Source organism: Heterocephalus glaber, unplaced genomic scaffold (genome assembly GCF_053883595.1).
Source record: "Heterocephalus glaber isolate CG9 unplaced genomic scaffold, H.glaber_assembly_v1.0 deba00001532, whole genome shotgun sequence".
NCBI lineage: Eukaryota > Metazoa > Chordata > Mammalia > Rodentia > Bathyergidae > Heterocephalus > Heterocephalus glaber.
In genome coordinates this window covers 14269068-14290232 of record NW_028258330.1, presented here as the reverse complement: position 1 = coordinate 14290232, position 21165 = coordinate 14269068, and the positions used below count along the sequence as shown (strand labels likewise).

At 36.7% G+C, this 21165-nt stretch overlaps 1 protein-coding gene across 7 annotated transcripts in view; it reads left to right on the top strand.

Annotated features, from left to right (window-relative positions):
• The window catches only part of Plcb1 (phospholipase C beta 1), a 794669-nt gene extending 774567 nt beyond the window's left edge, over positions 1-20102 (top strand). For all 7 annotated transcript variants that reach the window (XM_004840810.3, XM_004840812.4, XM_004840809.3 and 4 more), the window contains one exon: positions 16834-20102. In XM_004840810.3, coding sequence (XP_004840867.1) covers positions 16834-17061 — 228 coding nt within the window. In that variant the 3' untranslated portion in view covers positions 17062-20102. The remainder of the gene's footprint in view (positions 1-16833) is intronic.
• The last annotated feature ends 1063 nt before the right edge of the window (positions 20103-21165 follow it).

Genomic DNA, 21165 nt, shown 5'->3' with positions numbered 1-21165 from the left:
TGACTTGGAAGGCTGTATCGTGCTCCACAGCTCCTTCCTTCTCTCTCTGCTTCCTGACCACCATGACATGAGCAGCTCTACCCTGGCTGGGCCCTTCCACATTCCATCTCTGTGTTTAAACCTGCCAAACATGGCTAAAACTTCTAAAACATGAGCAAAAATAAACCTTTCCTCCTTCAAGTTGGGAATGTTAGGTATTGTGTCCCAGAGACAAGGAAAGTAACTGAGACAGTTCCTGAAATAGATCTTGTTTTAAAAGAAGGTTTGGCAGACAAATAAGCCTATTCCCTTTTTCTCAGCTCTTGGTCTCAAGGTAGTATGCTCTGGTGATTGGAATGTCCAACAAGGATGAGTGTGGCTGGTACTGGAAGCAGGACTACTAATATGAGTAGTTCTTTTTTTAGCCTGCTGTTTGGAGGGGTAAGGTTGTGTCTCCTATTTTCACCTAAGTTAAAGCACTTCCATCTCAGAAGCCCTCATGACAATGACCTCTTTATTGACTTTTTTATTGGTCCATCTTATCCAAGTTTCCTACTTGGTAGTAGTGACTGATTTCTGTATTGTGAATTCTGATCCATGCCAATCTTCTAAAACCAGCATATATGAAGAGTAAGTTTTGCTTGACTGGATCACTAACTTTAATTCATCTCAAAGAAGCACCAAATCTGTAATGTTCTTACGAATAACATCTGCTGACAAGTAGAAAATAGTTGATAGTACTATAACCTAGTTTTTCAGCACAACCCTTCACATTCACATTAAAATCACAATAATTATCTTTACATTCATGCATCCAAAAATTCACTGCACATGCATATTTGTTAAAAAGAAAGTTCTGATTCAAGAGATTTGGGGTGAGCCTGAGGTGCTACTTCTGGTCCCAGGACCACACTAGCAATAGCAAGGCTTTATAAAATTCTCTTCTCCACACTGCTGAATTAAAGAACTTTTCCTTCTAATGGTGGCATTCTGACTATTTCTTGAAAATCTTCTGAATTTTCAAAATCCCTGTCTTTAAATTAATTTAAGAAATCTGGGGGATTTTTATTGTTGTTTAAGTCTCTTGGGCATTTTAAAAATCTCTTCCTAGCTCTGGAGTATTTTTCAGGTATTTCTTGTTGAAGATTTTCTCAAGGTACCTATTAGGTTGGGATCCATTAGACCAAATTAATTATCTTCAAGGGTGATGAGTAATCAACTGGATAAATGGCCAGCAGAATGTGGTGAGAACTGGGAAATGCAATGGAAATAAGAGAAGGAAGGGGAAAAAGACACACAGCACTGTTGTTTTCTCCACTCTTCCCACCATGATTTTATGTCAGCGTTGCTTTCATTCTTCCTTTATTGTGTAAGAAATCCGCAACCAATTTTCCATTCTAGTGAGTCCTGAGGGAATACAAGAATGTGGGCTTCTCGCTGAAGCCTGATAAGGGAGGAGATCATTGTACATAATTGGAGAATGTGGAATCAGAATAATCGAGTTTGATTTCTGACTTCATAGTTTACCAGCTGTGTTATGTAATCATAAAATGCTAATAGTATTTACTAGGAAAGAATAATGTGAAAATTCGAAGAGGGAATCTGCTACAACCCACACAACATAGGGTTCAAAGCCAGGGAGAGTGGTGGGAGATGAAGAAAATTGAAAAACAACAAGAAAGGGTACATACCAAGATTATGCTTGAAAGCTGGCAGCAGGTGGAACCATAGCCTATTGTGAGCTAATGGCCGCCTGGAGTCCAGCACAGTTTTTATGTATAGTGTAAGACACAGAGGAAGAGGAGGCAGGATAACTAGCGCTACATGGCCTACATGGACTAGGCTGAATGTAGCGTGATTGTCTTGTGATCAGTACATGCGCAGAAAGGGAACAAGGAAGAAGGATACATAATGTAACTGTCTCCTGGAGCTGTGCCATCCAGGTTCTACAATCTTAGTCATCTAGTCTGTGGAGGAGAAGGGAGTAGGGATTAGACAAAGGGCCATCCTCAGGTTCAGCCTGTGGCAGGAATCCATGGCAATCACTTAACCTAGGGTCCAGCATATATTTGATGCTCAATTCAGAGTAATTGTCATTATTATTTAATAACTACTTCAGGATAATTCCTAAGGGCCAAGTGGAAAAAGCCTCTGTGCTTGAGACACTGGCAATCAGTTTCTTTTCACAAGTGGAATCGAAAGTCTTCGGTTTTGTGGATTCCCTGGAAGAGAAGTCTTACCATCGGGACTCAGAGTTCTGTAATTAATAATGCTTACTGTGTATTCCACTGATTTGGCATTTTATCTTGTATGACTAACCCATGTTGTTATTTCACTTAATTTTGGCTTGCCAATTAATATTTTAACTATCTGCTCTTTAAGGGACAACAGTTTTGTACTATTAAGGATTTTCCAAGCCAGCTACCACTGAGTCATTAATTTGCATTAGTAGGTGCTCAGTGAATGTCCATTAGTTACTTCAGTGATTAATCAGAGTAACCCATACATCTCCATAGAGACTTGGGCTGGCTTAATCATAAGAGACATCGTGAGGCCTATTCCTCTTTGAGAAATGAGTATATTGCCTAAGAATTCTTCCTTGTTTCTGCAATATGATGTCTCTGATGTCTGAAAGGACTCAGAAATAGCCTTTGTAAAGTAAGGACCGAAAGATACCTAAACTCAGATTTACTTGGATTGCCTCTTGAATGAAGTCTTGCTTAAAACACAGTTAGAACTGTGTGAATTCAGAAAAGTGTAGATATTTTTCAAACTAAAGATAGTTATTGGACAGTTTATCAAAGATCTCTCAAGTAATTCACAGAAAGTTGAATACTACTAACATGCATCAGGTACTGGAACACACCAATCCAAAAACTGTAAGAAAACCATGCAAATTTTCTACTGAAAATATGCCAGTCAATAAACCCAAACTAAAGACTTAAATTAATTTCTTAATTCAAGCTCCCCCAGCAGCAGAACCTAAGACAAGGATTTGCGTACAACTGGTGTTCTGAGCAGACATCCCAGGAAACCAGGAAAGGAAAAAAGAGGTGAGGCAGGAAAGTGAAGGCAGTGCATAAAAGGTGTGGCTTTGGCAAGTAAGTTACAACCCTGAGGAACTGGTGTCCAGTCCCTCTAAGGAACCTGAGAGAGCATGTAGAAGATACACCTTGGAGTAGTCCTTGCAGAGCGTAGAGTTGCTGTGGAATGATGTGTGATCAACATATAGAGAATGTTTAAATATTTATTTAAAAATTTATCACAGTAAAAGACACATTGCCATTAATTCCAATCAAAACACTCCACCTGGTTTCAAACATACTCATCCCATCATTAGATCTTGCCTCTTCCAGAAGCATTTCTGAAGTCTTCTTTTGTATCTTTATGAGATATGCCCATCACTGTATTTTTTATCACACTTTGTAAGAACACAGAAAAGCAAACTCTAAAAAATACTATGGTGTGTCCTCATCCACTTTATTCACTGGGTATGGCACCATATGGCTTCTTGCTCTCCCCCAAAATCAAAATGATCAGGGAAGGTAAACAAAGTAGAGTCAGGTATTTTGAGGGGATTAATAGCAATGTGCCTTTTACTGTAGTAATTTAAAAAAATTTAATTATTCACCATACTTTTCAAACACACCTCAAGTATATATAAACCAGCTGGTGGATGGCTTTTTCAGTAGTTATACATTCTACCAGAGAAAGCAGGCAGTTGGAATTATGACAATCTGTACTAAGATGGTTAGGCCAAAAGTTTTAGGCTGAACACTGACAATCAAAACTGTAGTTAGCTTTAGAATTGAATGAGAAAGCCTCCAAGGTTATAGTACTATCATCACAACCATTCAAATTTCAGAAGCATTAAACCCATACCTTGTTTCTAACAATAACCAAGACTGTTAAGTTGTAGAAAATATTTTCCAAATCTAACACCACTTTTTTGGTAAGATTTAATCTTGAATGTATGAATGATTCTAATTAACTCATGTAAATGAGGATCATCTATAACCCTTCTTCAAGCTCTAAATCATTGGTTCTCACATTGATTGAGAATCAGATAGAGGATTTAACAAAACTCAAACAACTAGATTCCCACCCCTAGCATTTCTCATTGAAGAAGTTTAGGGTGGACCTAAGAACTTGCATTTCTAGGAAGATCCAAAATGAGGCTGATGCTATTGTTCCGGGGACCATAACTGAGAACCTCTGCTCCACACACCCCGCATGCTTTAGTTACCTGTCCTAATCACTTCTGAGTTTTACCACTACTCTATGACAAAAAGTATATTATATTCATCAGTAAAGAAAATGTTAAAGGGGCTGGGGGTTTAGGTCAGTGGTTCCGCCACCTGCCTGGCAAATGCAAGGTCCTGAGTTCAATCCCTAGCACTAAAAAAAAAATAAATAAATAAATAATAAAATGTTAAGAAGCCTTAACATTACATTTGCAATCCATTTCTAACTCAAAGCGTTAAGGAGAAGAATTTTGCCCACCTCTGACAAAGGCCTACAACTTAGGTTTGGAATCTTCTATTTACAGTTGAAGCCTATGATATTTATAATCATTTTTATTAATAGGTGATAAACAATGGTGTTTCATAGTAAGGACTCAAAGGTAGGAATTAGGTTGGTAGATTTTCTGAGTGGTATTTTACACAATATTGCATAAAATATGCACATAATGATGTTTCTTATTATCGATGGGCTATTAATCTCTAATGTGTCAAGGGATATTTTCAACTATTAAGACATGGTCTTCTAGTTAGCGTACAATTAGACAAAATGTTAAGATTTGTAATAATCAATTCAGAATTTCTGTTATTCTTTCTCTCTTAGTCGTTTGTGTGTTCTACATAAAGGGGGAATGATTAGCAGCCACTTCCTGGACAGATGTGCAAGAGGGCTGGCATTTAGTGGTGTCCAACTCTTCTCTTCTTTAGTAATTCCTGTTGTAATACTGAGGAGGGCAATTGTTCCCTCTTTTGTGCACGGTTGTGCATTATGTATAACCGTATCATAGTACTTATCTCAGTATATCCCATTATCATTTTATATTTCACATTTTCCCACTATCCAAGGGACTCCTTAAAATGAGTTCAGTGTCCCGTGCCTGCCTTGCAAGCACAAGATCCTCAGTTTGATACCTGGTACCAAAAAAGAAAAAGAAAATAAAAACAAAAACATGCTATAAAACCAGTGCAGTGTCTCACTCATGTGTACATGTGTCATAGTGCCAAATACATAAATGTGTACTTGCCAAATTTTGGATAAATAAATGAATATATCAATGAATATGTGAGGTATTGAATGCAAAGAAAAAATGAACTAATGTAAGTAAAGAATGAGTCACAAGTCTGAGGCATCTGCAGCCCAAACTAGTATTCTGAGAGTTGGGAAATATTCCATGATTTGAGATCAGGATGTCTCACTGACTGACAATCAGCTAAGAACTAGAACAAGTTTGGTAGAACCTTGTAGTTTTTTCTGTCACAAATAAGGTCTATTGTAGTTTTCCTTATTCACAATAGTACTAACTTGAAATCACCTATTCTTGTTCTTACAGAAGTCTCTACACTATATAGGTGCTATATATACTTTAATCCAATGATAACAATGGAAGAAAGAGGAGAATTGTATTCATCCCTGCAATTTCCTTGTAGAAGAAAACAGAAAAAGATTGATGTAAACCGATAATGCCCTTGGGTCTCATAACACTAGCTCTTTCTCTCTTACAGCTGTAAAGTAGCTATAAAATGCTCAGGATTTATAGTTAGGATTATTCTCTAATTCCACTTTAAATTCAGAATAACCAAAAAGCCTCCAGCACTTTAAGAAGCCATCATTATGGTATAAAAATTGGCTAATAAAGGTAAATCATAAATAGAAGAAACTCTCAGAATATCTAGATGTATATTCATCATTCCCATTACCTCAATGTAAATCATGCAACACAAATTACATTTGTGAAAATTCATTGGTTAGCGTACTTCTAAGGCCTATGACAACACCAAAATGTCAATGGTGTCATACAATCGGATTTTTCTTTCAATGTGAGAATCGAATATGGATTTTCTTAGTTGATGAATATCTTATTTCTACATGATGATCCAGAAAGCCAATTTCCTTGTATAATATAGCTCCATCAATCCCTAGGACCTTGCTATAAAAGGGAATATAGCAGTAACGCTGCCTCATGTACTTCTAAAACACTTCACGCTGACATTTCATTAGCAAGAACTGGGCAAATAACCACCATCATTGTAAAGATCATGAGAACGGTTCCTAAGTATTTTCTCTGGCAAGGCAGCTGCAACTACGTACAGCAGACCCCATGGAAAGGTGAATGTAAATTTTGAAGATAATTAGTTATTGTCTGCAATGTAGAAAAAGATAATACAACTGGAATGTGCCTACTGTAGAATTACTCTAAACCGGCACCCCCCCATATAAGACCCTAAAGATAGTAAAGTAACTTTCTCTGTATTCCAAATCACTTTTGTAGACATTTTGAAGAGATGGATCTGTGATCAGAAGGATCTGGGTTAGAAGACTTACAAAAGAGCATTTCTACAACAACATCTTGAAGTTTGGTTTATCAGTTTTCCCAGTTCAGCCATGGTGAGGTTAGCACAGTTATACCACCACACTCATTTAATAAATGAAGTAGAGAAAGAGGAAGATGTCCTCAATTCTTTAGCAAGTGTCTTCTATTCTAGAATAGGATCAAAAACTTATTCAGGGATGAAGAAAGTGTCTTCCTCTTCCCAGTGAGAGCTGCCTTGTCAAAGACTCAGGATATCAGCACAATATGTGTCTCTATCAGTTGTACAATGAATTATAAGATAGAGGCCCATCCCTGGTCCTGTATGGAGAGGCCCCAGAAGACTTTGGGGTAATTATCTTTCAAGTCCAAAGACAAATACATGGAATGTGTTACTTAGCTATTCCAGAGGTTGAACACAGACCTACCTGATGTTTTATGAATTTTTCATCTAGATGCACACTAGTAAAACAGATTTAACAGGAAATCTAGATGTCTGGCTTCTTTTGCAAAATCAGATGTGGCACCCTTGGGCATGGACATACACATCCACGTGGCTGTAACCTAGTTGGAAAAATTGAACAGCTGCTGTTTATAACTGCATCATACAGAATACACATCCTGTGAATTCACCACAGTTCCCATTCAGCCCCTATCACTCAAATATCTTTCTACCCAGCTCTATTTCAGTTTACTTTCCCTGAGAAATCCCATCATAGTTTTCAGCTTCACGTTGGGTGGAGAAATCAGGCTCCCTGACAATCAGGCTTCTCAAAATTCTTGTGAGGCCAGGAAACAAACACTCAGATCAAGTTGTAAATGATCAGCCTGAAACCATAGCAGTTAAGCAGGAGGCATAAACATCACATTTAGAAGGAGTGACTATATAATTAGGACATACTCACTCCTTAAGCATCAAAATCAATTATCCTGGTAAAACCCTAGGATGGCTTACCACCCTTGAAATATACATTTATAAAAAGAAAAAGAAAAACCAAAACTAATTTTAGGTGATCAGAAGAGTGTTCTCCAAGGACATAGCTGAGTTCATTTTAGGACATTTTATACAGCCTGTCTCATTTTTTAAATGCAGCACACATGGTTTGAGTCAAGAGAGAGTGGTTATAGCAAAGGCTCAAGTTGATTAATTACTACTGCTTGGGGGATAGTAAAAGGGGTTAGTGCCCACATGAACACAGAAGAGAAGAATGTGATCTGAACTGAGGCTCATGCAGGAGTGGGTTCTCCAGTTGAAAAATTCTTTAGAGACTCGGGACGTCCTGAGCAGGGCGTTTTGCTGGGACTCTAGAGTTTCAGTTGGTTGTACGTACCATCTGTGTTACTGACGTGTGCTTCTAATGCGACTCAGTGTAAGAATTGAATTTATAATGTAAGTTCAGTTCTTCCCTGTGGGTAGCATTCCACTTGATGGAAAAGAAATACACACTGCATCTAAAATGATTAGCTTTTGAACAGTCTTTTATTTCAACTGACTTGAGGCTTTCTAGTATTGATTGTTGTAGGGTTTATGTGGTTGAGAGAATGGGACTTATCTGGTGTTAACCCTCTTAGCCTCTCTCTAGTGGGCATGAATTGCCCTTTACTGTCAGGCCCTTGCTCCTAATAGTTCAGGTAAGTAAGGAGCCATGGAATAGTTACTTGCAGACTCAAATGAGCATTTTATTTGACTCATGGTTAAAATTTCTAAAGCTTAAATTTCTGAATATGAGTGTTTTAAATAAATACAATTCCAGCTGTTCACAGACCCTGCGACTTACCTACTTTTTTTCTATTGCCAAGTCTCATTCACAGATTCATGTTATTTCTTGGGCTCCATCCCATAAATACTTAGGTTCAGGGATTCTGAAGGTAATGTACATGTATTAAGTTCGTTAACACATGAAAAGTCCTAAGAACAGTTCCTGTCATACAGTAAGTACTTTCCAATAAGTACTTACCAATAAATACTTATCTAGATGTCTCCCCAAAGCCTCAGGTGGTCATAGGTAGGGTTTTTAGGGCTGGATCTAGGGTGTGTGGTAATGGGATTAAGGATGTGATGCTGGAATTAATGGTACTTTGCTAGGATTAAGGGTGTCCTACCCTAGACGTGAGTGCTATGAGAGGCCTGGAGAGAATATAAGGGACAGAAAGAGGGCTACTGCACTTGCTTGCTGCTGCTTCCTAATTTGCTGCCTTTCTGCCTTCCTGTCTTTTGCCCATCATAGAATGTTTCTCCTCTGTGATGTCCTCTGCCATGCCACCCTGCCTTGGAGACAGCCAACTATGAACTAAAACCTTTACAAATTGAGCCAAAATAAACCTTTCCTCCTTTAACTTTTGTTGGGTATTTTTTTCTTAGCAAGGAGAAAAGTATCTAAGACAGTTATATTACCCTCATTATTTTTATAGCTATGTTTTTCTCTCTTACTAGATTGGTTATAGCCTAAGAATTTTCTTCTTTTAAATTATGATTTTTCCTTGTTCCAGTTTTCCATTTGCTTGTCCTTTCTTATAGAATCTGACTCTTTTTAGAAATAGTATAATTAAATTAGAATACACTTCATTGCAAATAGACAAACAGCCAGTTGACCAAAGAAACATGCCCTAAACTGAAAAATTATGTAGGGAGAATAAAAAGTCAGTATCTTCTCAGCAGGACCGACACAAATAGAAAAAGCCCAGTGAAAGTTTAAAAATAGACTAGGCTAACTACAACTGTTGAAATTCATTGTTTCCCACAAAATCATACTTATTATTAAGAAGAGAGTATGTCCTTAAGGTCCTGTGCCATTCTATGGGATCCCTCCTCACCATCACTTTTTAGAAAAGGCACTTCTTAATTATTTTCTGAAAGTAATTTTGAAATTCTGGACATGTAAAGACAATACCTTGGAATTATTTGCTATTCTTCCCTCAGTTAATGGAATAACAGACTTTTGAGAGAGATCTTCACAAATTTTGTTTTTATATAAGGAGATGTTAGCCTGAATTGGGGTTCAGATCTTAATTCTTCCCTGAAAAACTTGGGGGTACGCTTCCATTTCCTCAATTCACAAATGATGGGATTTGTTGATTAATGTGTTAAATGTTATTCACTCGAGATTATAAAATAAATCTTTTAAACTTCCTTAGACAAGAGAGTAATTTGCCAAAGACTCAGGTCATCTTTTGACATTTTAACTACAATGGTAACTCTATGTTTGACAAGATGTCTCTGGGCTACTACCTGGATTATTAATCATTTCAATGAAATTAAAATTGTTTACTTTGTTCATAGTTGTTTTTATTCCTAGCTGTAATAAACTCCTGCTAAATCTGCCCTCAGAAAGCACCTAATTAAAAAGAGAGAAATCCTAGGCCCTTATTAGGAGAAAGTACTCCAATACGGACACAAAAAATTTCAAAGCCTGGAACCACACACTAATTGAGATGAAGTGACTTTCTGAGTAGCATAATTATTAGCTTCTAGATGCTGAGTGGCAAGTTTATATGCGCACATAAGACAATGAGAGATTTATTCGTCAAACATGTTAAATAATTAATTCCATGTCTAGGCTACAGAACTTAATGCACAAATTTGAGAGAAATTATGAAAATACTGAAGAAACATAATGATGTGGCACAAAAGACACAAAACTCACTGGCATATAATGAACAATTACTTTTCTTACAAGTTTGCTGATTTCTTCTGCTCTTGACTGAGTGCAGCTGTCCTTATCTGGGCTTATTCTTATTATGTAGTTCTTTTTTTTTTTTTTGTACTAGGGATTGAACTCGGGCCTTTGCGCTTGTGAGGCAGGTGGCAGAACCATTGAGCTGAATCCCCAGCCCTGGGCTTATTCTTATATCTGTGGTTTGTTATAGGTGAGGTAGAAAGTTCTTCAGACCTTTTCTGGATGTTCTTATATCTCTGAGTATCAGCGAGATGTTGATCAAACTAGGATTATTTTTTGCTGTGTGGCTGGAGAACTCAGCTCTGTTCCATGTGTCTCATCTTGTACCAGACTATTCTCATAACATGGCAAAGGGACAAGAGTGAAAACCAATGCTTTCTCAAGCCTGTGCTTAGGCCATGTCTACTAACATCCAATTAGCTAAACAATCATCATGTGACTCCTTCATTTTCAAAGAATGTTGAAATAAATTGTATGTCTATAGAAAGAGGAACTTAAAGTCGTAGGCAAAGGCTATGGATACAGGGAGAGATGAAATATTAATGCAGTCTTCTTACTACAGAGAGGAGACTTGACTAGATTTTAAACCCAGTTTGCTGGGTCGTTTGCTGTTTGTGAGCCATATCCTTAGACAGCCACTAACCACCATGGGCCACAAGTTTCTACTGCGTAAAAGGAAAGAATTTGACTATATAATTTCAAAAGTCCCTTTCCAGGACTTCAAAGTCCTTGAGGATTTGACTGTGTAATTGTTAGCATTCCTTTCCAAGGTTTTTGCAGTAATCTCTAGATGCCTATGAGATGATTACAAAAGAGAATTTGAAATATATTTCAAGACTCAGAAGTATGAAGCATGGGTTATGTTAGGAAATCTTGACATTTCAGGAGAAGTATATTTGGGCAGGGATAGAGAAGAAAAAAATGGGGATGCAGCTAGGGGGAAAGTCACATGAATTTGATTGTTATTCATTGCTTTACGATTGAATGTCTCCCAAGGTAGTGTCATGGCATCTATGATATATAAAGGAGTTTACACATAAGAGCTGTGTCAGAATGTATTTGGCTTCTGAGGTGAAATAAATTTAAAACGCAAATTCATGTTAGGAACGGTGCTTGGTAAAGCACATAATTTCTACCTTCTTTCTGTCTTCTCTCTTTTATTGATTCAGCCTTTAGATTTGCTTAGCACTTTGCCCAGCTTGTCCTTGTCTCTTCACCTCTCTCTTCCTGAATTCTTAGCAACTCTTATCCTGCCCTTTACTTCCTAGCCTCCAATGAATGCTTTGAATCCAAATCTGAGGATTAGAAACACGAGAGGTCTAGAGTGATGAGATCTACTGAAAAGAATTCTTTGATACATATCTACATCCTGAAATAATGTAAAAGATGTGAAAGGATGTACAAAAGGAAAGAAAGGTGGATGAAAGATCTTTAAAGTATGTTCCTTAGATTAGCAACATCAGCTTCTCTTGGAAGTCTCATAGAAATGCAAATCTGATGGCCCATTCAGATCTACTGAATCAGAACCTGTACTGTAATAAAATCTTCAGGTGCTTATGTACATTAACTTTTGAGATGAGACATGGTTATCCAAAACTTGTCCATCCTGTCACTTTTAATGCACAGCCATCTTTTTAAAAAGCCATTCTAACAACAAAGTAAATGACCCTCCCTTGTAATCTATGGCTAATTATAAATGAAAGAAATGCATTTAATTTGAAAGAAAATGATTTAATTTGTATACATTAGAGAAGATTCAAAGGTTGAGATTCACAATCTCAATCACTTACATGTCCTTATACAACAAACCTTTAGACAAACAAGGAAAAGGAAAGTTAGAGCTAGAGAACTCTGTCTTTCTGGGGAAGGTCATCTATTATGTAAAAGGGAAAAGGCTGAGAGCTTCTTCCCCAGATAGAGATATCACCAAGGGCATTGGAAGATCCTATAATGCCAAAGTTTTCAAGTCCAGTCTCTTATATAAAGTATTTCCCATATCACTTTAAGGTAAAAAATGTAGGTTTTATCTTCTACATCCATAGCCTATCTTATTCTATAGCACTCATTCAGCCCAATATTTTATTCCCCCATACTCAATGTCATTTTGGAAGAAATCTTAGTTCTTCATTTCCCACAGCACAAAACACAGGACTTTATACTAATCAGGGTGCTCAGAAAATGTATTTATTGATAGATGCATCAAAATCAACAGCAAACTAGAATATAGTACAAAAAGAAAGATCCAGTAGGTAGCAATATTGTATTGCATTGACATTAACAGTATATAGAAAAGACAAGGACCATTTACTTAGTGACAATGTTCCAGATGTTTTTATGTGAAAGTCCTTTTCTCTCTCCTTACAAGTAAATTTATGCAATATTTATAAATAAGTAATAACAATATACTAAGCATTTAACATGTGTGATTTAATTTAATCTTTCAAAGGGCAGGGTGGTGGTGTAGCTCAGAGATTAGAGCTCTTACATAAATTATATGTGGCCCTGGGCTTGATCTCCAGCACTGAAAAACAAGCAAACAATAAAAAACTTTTTTTAACAACAGCCTGGGAAAATTCATATTAGTATACCCATTTTTTATATGAGATCATTGAAATTCCAAGAGATTAAATAAGCTGCCCAATGCTATATTTGATAAAATCCAAGCATTTTATACTCTATATGAAGGAAAAAATCTTACCTAGCTATACATGCATTATCAACTTTGTATAGATCTATGGCAACAGTTTAGGTTATGGTTACCTTCTTAGCTCTTTGCAGTAGGCCCATTGATGGTAATAATCAGTCACAAGATGAAAATTCATTTTAGTATCATTTTCAAGCAAATGTAATTGTTGGGAAAATCTACCAAAAATATAGCCATGTACCTCGCTTCAGTAGAGGCTAAAAAGTAACAGGGATATACATTCACTGTGAATTAATTAATTGTATTCTTCCACATAGGCATGACCTACCTAATTTATTTCTTTTAGGTCCGGAGTATTTCCCACTTTGACCTAGAAACACACTGATCACCATGTTACTCCTTTTCTTTAGATTCCAGTTGCCAATGGTAACCTTGAATTACAGGATTGAACAAAAGCTGCATTTTCCTTGAGTGGTTTGTGATTTTTGAACTTGAGTAGTCTTTCTAGAGGAGTCACTCCTGCCCTGGGTCAGAGGAATCCAAACTGAATTTGCTGTGCCTCTACTGTGACCCTACAAGTTTAATTCACTTGTGAAAAGTCTTTGCTTTAGTTTGTTGAAATTAACCTCTCAATTCACAGAGGTAATGTGAATTTGGAAACGGTACTCACTCGGTGTTGGTTTGGAGTTCTGATTCCCTTCGTAGATATTTTTCCTCTAACTGGGCCCATGAATCATTTAGCCTCCTTGTTCATCCCCAGGTTTATGGGTTGAGTTTTCCTAATCTCCATTCCAAGAGTGGAGACCCCCAACTTTGCCCTGGGACTTCAGTTCCAACACACAAGCAGCCCACATGCTGAGGCCCTCCTCTCCCATCCTCTCCGAATATTAAAATCTAGCCCTGCACAATGGAAAAGCCACTCTACCACCCTGGAAGCCACATACCTTCAAGGTCCTTCATTATTTTTAAGTTCCTCAGCTATAAATTTAAGTAAATGTATTTGTTGTGTTTTATTTAGCATTTCCCTGCATTTGGAAAAAGAGAGGAATTTTTTAGTCAGCCATATTAATCCAATGTCCCATCACAATTGACTCTAGGAAAATTTAGAGAAAAACAAATAAACAAACAAAACTGTAGTGGTTGAGATATAGAATATAGTCTGATTTTCCCTCGTGGCACTTTCCAAAAATTCTTGGGTAACCCGCCTGACCTCAATCTGTATTTCTCATACAATCCTGTTATTTTTAATCTTGGTTGAAGTAAAATTTCATGAGATTATTCTAAAAATAAGATTGAACCTTACAAAGTTGCTTAGGCTTTGAAGCCAATCATTCTGTGATTGTATTTTGTAAAAGCTTTTCCATTGTTTTTAATATCTTCTTAGCCAATATCTTCTTAGCCTCATTATAGTGAGGTTAAAATAGTATAGTCCCTGTGGTGATTCTTCATACAGTTTTCTTGGTCCCACATTCAGAATTCTCCATTTTTATTTTTTGTATCTTTTAAAATATATTCGATTTTGGTTTCAATTTAGAATGCTATTTTCATGCAAAAAAATAAAATAATCATATTACCATAAAAATGAGAAATAGAGGGCCAGGGATTTAGCTCAGTGGTTCCACCGCCTGCCTTGAAGTTGCAAGGACCTGAGTTCAATCCCTGGTACCAAAAAAAAAAAAAAAGAGAGAAGTAGAAAAATAAAAATACTCATAATCCCAACACAGTATATATTTTAGAATTCCCATTAGACAGGACCTGTCCTGTCTAGCTCTTCAGTCCCTCCACTCCCACTTCCTAGCACATAGCCTGCTTCTCTTACTTTTGTGACTTTCTTGGCCCCTGGAAAATGAGTTTGCAACTTGTAGGCTGGAGGGGGCTTTCTTGGAAGAGAGCCAGGCCTAGCCCTGCTGACTTTTCACACTTTCTTACAATGAACAAGTGTTTAGTTGATAAGAAGAAAAAAAGAGAAAAAGAAAAGGCTCTAGCTTGAAATTAAAGAGTAAATATAATTTTGACATTAACCTGTTAATAACTGAAAGACTTTTTTTTAAAAGAATGCAACCTATGGCATTTTATATAAACCGTGAGACAGTGACCTACTTAAGAACACAATAAAATATACTACCTCATGATAAAAGAAAAAGTCAAGTAAAGTTATAATTTAGTCACAATTGGGTCAATTATTATAAACTGTTGAAAATAATTATTAAGTTCCCCCAAATTAAAATTTTATTAGAATTAAATTACTAACATTAGTAAAAAGTTTTGGTTTAGTATTTGGCATTTTCTTACATTTTAGTTTTTAATAATTAAAAAATCAGCACTGATGAAACACCATGATTTCTTATAAGATAAATTACCAGGTCAGGTACAATATATCTGTAGGTAAAGCCCCTGTCCAACCTAAATGAAATGAGCAATCTATCCTTAAAACAGAGTCTCTTGCTTTTCTCTCTTTCTCTACCTTCCTTATTGTTTGTGTTGCTGAATTAAAATTGAGGCAAACTGATGAAAAGACCTGGCTTGTGGTAGCTGTCGAGCCCCACGTTGTGATTTCACTCCTGCAAAAAAAGAGACATTGTGAAAGCTCCATCTTCTAAATTGTTGGGTCAGCAGGGAAAGAATTGGCCGAGCTCTTCTTCTTTTTGATGCTCCGGTGTTTTGCAGGAGCTGAACACAGTGTATGTATGGTTGGGTTCACTTTGCACTGCTGTAGTCCTGAGCATCTCAGGGCTTTGAGTATACCACCCACCGCATTTCCTCCTCTGACTATTAGAATTCGGATGGTAGTGTGATATATTCATAAATACCTTGTAAGAAAAAAATCATTCAAACAAGATCTAGAACCCATTATCTGTGATAACTTGAGGTCTTTTTTTTTTTTTCAAAATCCACAGCTTCTCTTATTTTAGGCTCCTCACTTAGCATTCAGTAAGCACAGGGAATTGTAGTTAAAACTCTGAGTTTTCATTTGGGCTTACACAGAAGAGCTCCCCAGCAAGCAACTCTCCCTGCTGCCCCTCTCTCTCCATTTCTACTCAGGAATCCCCACTTTTACAGCAGTTTTACAACTAGGGCTGCCACTGAGTTGGCACAAGAAGCAAGATTTTCCCAACATTAAAATTTCTGAAAATTCTCCAGGGGATAGAACAGATCAATTAAAAAGGTAGCTAACACAGTCCAAAAGGCAGATAAAAATTATCACAAAAAGTAATCAAAATAAGGAAGTGATAAAAAGAAGTTAAAATAAAAATTAAAGTTAGTTACATGAGTGTGTTCACTTTGTAAAAATAAATACATCCAGCTTCTCTCTTTTTTTTTTTTTTTGGTATCCGGGATCGAACTCAGGACCTTGCACCTGTGAGGCAGGCAGTGCCACCACTGAGCTAAATCCCTGGCCCCATCCAGCTTCTCTTTAAAAGCACTGATGGACTTGGGGATGCAGCTCAGTAGTTGAGTGTGTGCTTAGGGTGTCTGAGGATCTGGATTCAATTGCAAGCAGGGAAAAAAACAAAATTAAATAAAAAATAAAGGCAGTCAGCATTGGCTCCCCAGCTGCTGGCGGAAGCTGCACTCATTAAGCCCACTTTCCCAGTCTGTTCACCCCAGCCTGACTCACCCGAGCCACCTTGGCACTCCAGGTGTTAGTAGCTTTCAGCCCAGAGCGTAAGAACTTCAGGTCATTGTATGTTATCTTTGTAAACGTTTTTAAATGTGCACATGGGAGTATGTGTTTGTAAATGTGTTTCTTTATCTTAGTCCAAATCTTTAGCCCTATTATTGCCACATGTAACCTGAACTTGACTTTCAGCTATGGACAAATGACATGTTGGACTAATCTGTTTTGTATCTTCTCTATAGGTAAACAGTGAGTGGTATTTTTAAATTAATTTATTCTCCTTCACTACCCTTCATACATCTCTTTCAAACAGTTTCTACATGGGTAGGTAGAAAATTCATTCTCTTCTTTTGATGTCTCCTAGCTTCAGATGGAATTGGAGCAAGAATACCAAGATAAGTTCAAAAGATTGCCCCTGGAGATTTTGGAGTTCGTGCAGGAAGCTATGAAAGGGAAAATCAATGAAGACAGCAATCATGGTTCTGCCCCTGCTTCCCGTGCCTCAGACTCGGGAAAAGTGAACCACAAGACTCCCTCCAGTGAAGAGGTAGAAGGAGAGAACCCAGGAAAGGAGGTTGATACTCCTCTGTGATTGTTCCTGCCAGGCCTTCAGGATGTGCATGGCCATTCAAGCTCCATCAGACTCTTGTACTGCAAAGATCACTGCCCAGGACCATCTTCCTGAGAAGCATCCTTTAGCCTAAAATACACACCAAAGGGAGAGTTCTGGAAGATTCCATGACAAGCCCCCATTCCCAGGCTCCATGCGTCATGTGGAAACTACTGCAGGTCTACTAGTGAAGGTGCATGTATGTGGGAGTTTTGTTTTCTTTCCAATAGTAAATTCAAAGCAAGCAACTTACAGCCTCCATGGAACATTTAATGAAGGATTCTGTGTTCTTTGAGGAAATTCTGAGCTCGTGTTTTTATTTGAAGCTCTGATGTAAAGTATTTCAAAGTAATAGAAATAGCTTGAGAAATGCATAGCATTATTTAACACTATTGAACACCCAACTTTGTACATTTTTTTCTAACTGCCCCTCAACTCCATATTTTCAAGTTAACATGCATATTAAATTTGTTCATCCTTTGCTTTGCAAGCACTGGTGGCTTGCAGTTTGCTAATTTATTTATCATAGAAGCATCAGTGTATTCGTTAATGAAATGTCTTTATTAGATACTATAGTGATTCAAATAAGCTCTTTTTCTGTTATTGTTTTTTTTAAAAAATCACTTGATTGTATCCTTGCCGAGTAAAGCCATCCCAAGACTTAGCAATATGGATGGTACATTTAGCTGCATGAGCAATTCAGGCAGTGTGCTATCCGAATTGACTATTTGCACTCAAAGTCTGGATATTCATTAGTTGTTGGCCTGAAATGATCAAATAGCTACAAAGGGTCTGTTCTGTTGAATAAAAAGAATTGAGCTGGTATATGTTAAGCAGAAATTCAATCAGAATGAACAGGTTCCAGTGGTTATTTTGCTGTCTGACATTTTTAATGGTTCATTTATTTTTAATATAGAGAGGAAGATTGAATATTTATCTAAAGAATACACAGACCATGTATAAATGATATATATAATTTCCATGTACATATGTATGTACTCCTCCATATAAGTGCATACACACAGGTGCGTGCGTGTGCAGCATGCATGTAGATGTATATTTATTAATTGGCAATGACCCAAATACCTTCAACAAGACTTAAAAGCAAATTCAAGGATAGATGGGTGGAAAAGAAAAGGGTCAAACATCTAGATTACATGGATATTAAGATATATGGAAAAGTTATTAATTTTTAAAATCTGATAGATTGTTGATGCAAGTTGATGTAGATTTAGAATTTAGAATATGAATTTGATAAATATTTTGCAGAAACAAAAATTGTATGTTAAGTTTGTTTAAATGGTCAGAATATACAAAAATATATAGGAGAGTGATGTGGAAATTTATCAATATCTTCCATAAGTTTTAAATCTTACTGATTTCTATTTCATTCTAACATTAAAAGAAACTTTAATTATACATTTAGTATGTACATTTAATTGTGTCTTTCTAAGTTCCTATTTTAAATGGTATAAGAGAAATTACATCATGGTAAAACTGATCAAAACCATTATTAAAAGGTCTTAAATAAAAAAGAATAATTATAGAAAAATATAATTTAGAGAATGATGCACAGAATATTGAAGTTAAAGTCCAGAAGCAAGACGCTACAGCTTTATTTTACTTTAAAATAAATCTGTCTGATTGCAGCTTAGCAAAACATTTTATAATGCAAAAATCAGTTGTGTCTTGAAAATCGTGTTTCAAGAATTTAATGTTTTTATGGAAATTATTTTATTTAACTTTAAGCAATAACTAGGAACCACAATTAAATTTTAATCAAAATGAAGGCTTATTTAAAACATTAAGAAAGAGTGTTTGATTAAAAAAACACATCTAGTGTGATACAAGGGGAAAATCACCCCCTCTTTGAGATGATTATATTGTGATCTGAAGACTTTAGAGTGTTAATTAGACACTTAATAAAATTGAACTTCCATGGAAAGGGAAATCTTTTGTAAATCATTCTACTTTTGCACTTTGAAGGAAGGCATTAAGCATACAGAAGCAAGAATGGTCAAAATCGAATGCTGCATTTTTATAAACAAAACTACAGAGTGTCTATCACCGCAGAAGAATGAACTAAAAGCATTCATAACCAAACACAACGGTAATTATTACAGAGTAATATACCACATTTTAGACCAGAGATAGACTAAGGTTGGATAACTCTGACTTAGGCAAAACTGTTCTGGTAGTTCGGTTTCATTATCTTAGTGATTCTAGTCATTTTACATTATGTTTGTATTTGGCCATTTACTGTAATCACATGTTTATATCTGTACAATGACACCTTTTGCAGTTGTGGGGTAGTGTGCAACACTGTGCATCTTGCATTAATGAAACTACTACAGTGATATTATCATTTAATAATATTAATATTACTTGAAAATAGACAAAGATAAAGAAAAAGGGTCTATATGATGTGCAGTTTTGTGCCTTTATGTATTTGCCTTGTTCTTTGTTGAATGTGTGAAATTCCGTACTGTGTTTTTTTTTTCCTAAAATAGAGAGTAGAGTTGTGTAATAAATTAGACTGTGTCCCTAACACCTTTACACTACTGAGAATAGCTTGGTTTTGGCTGTGTGACCCAATTTTCAAAGTTCTAATGACATGCCATGTGTTTTGGTTTTTAACATTTCATTTTAATACTTCATTACTACCATGCATTAATTAATACTCCTGTAATAGATAAGCAGTCATTAAATAATTCCAAATGAAAGGGCCATTGCTTGCATTCTTTTGAATTTAATGTTGCACTTGTGCACTGTATTAATATTGTTCGTGATGGATTCGACATTGTGACTTTTGCCTTTTAAGAAGAAAAAAAAAGAGTAGGACAAAGTATTTCAAGCTCTTAAAATGTACATATTTTGGTTCTTCTATGTAGAATTATTTAAAATGCATAATCCACATTTTTGTAATAATTCTATGCAATTTTGTGGCATGATGTTTCTTCCACTTGTAATTTTATGTGCTTTCACCACAAATCCAAAGGGAACAATAAAAATTTCTTAACACACCCAGCTGGTGTTTCTTGGTGTCCACGCCAACCTTCTCTTGACAAGGAAGATGCTGGGAGCAGGCATAATGCTAGTCTTAAGGGCCTGCAAAGCTTGTGCCAGTGGGGCACAGTTGTCAATGCTGTCACTCCACCTCCCTCTGTCCAGGAGTGCCACTGCACTTGCCATTGCTTCCGTAACAAGGATTGCAATTTGTTTCTTTCCTCCTTGCCCTCCCTTCTTCCTTCACTCCTTCTCTTCCCCTCTCCCTTTTTTCCTAAGCTAAGGAAGGCAAAACAGCCAAAGATTTTTCTTGACAAGTAGTGGAAATGACAAGAACTAACAAAGGACTTGATGTAAGTTTTCTTACAAAACAAATCACCTGCAACACTGATAGACAAAGATGCACATGTGAGTTCTATGTGAATGTCCCAAGGGCACCCCAAATCCAGGGTATTACCTATTCTCGTGTTTTAAATTATCCCGAAATCTAGTGGTTCCAAATAACAAGGATTTCTTATCTCTCCCAGCTTTTGAGGGATCAGGAATTCAGACAGGGCATAGCAGAGAGGCTTTTCTATGCCTCGTGATGCCTGGACCCTCAGATGGAAGATTCAAAGGCTTGGGGCTGGAATTCACTCACATATTTTGTGGTTAGGGTATCAGCTTGGAGACTAGCTGTCATTCTGGGCTGGAACATTGACACATTCTCTTCTTGTGTGGCCTGGGCTTTCTCACAAAATGGTAGTTGGATTCCAAGGCTGAGCCTCTCAAGAGAGCTAGATGGGAACTGTCAACACTTTTAGGACCAAGTCTTGAAATTACATATATCAGTTATGCCTGGGTCCTTTTTTTTCCTTGTTGACACAAACCCCATTCCAGATTATAGGTGAAGGAACAAATGTGGACCCTCCCTCACCTTGGGGCACTATTGATCTCTGATGGAGAACATGAGAGTTGGAATAAATATAAAGGCATGAGTATCTTTGACAAATACAAGAAGCCTCATATAGTACAATCAAACTGAATTTGTGTTACCCTCAATGCTGCTCCACCTCCTTTATATTCTCTATCAGTGAACAA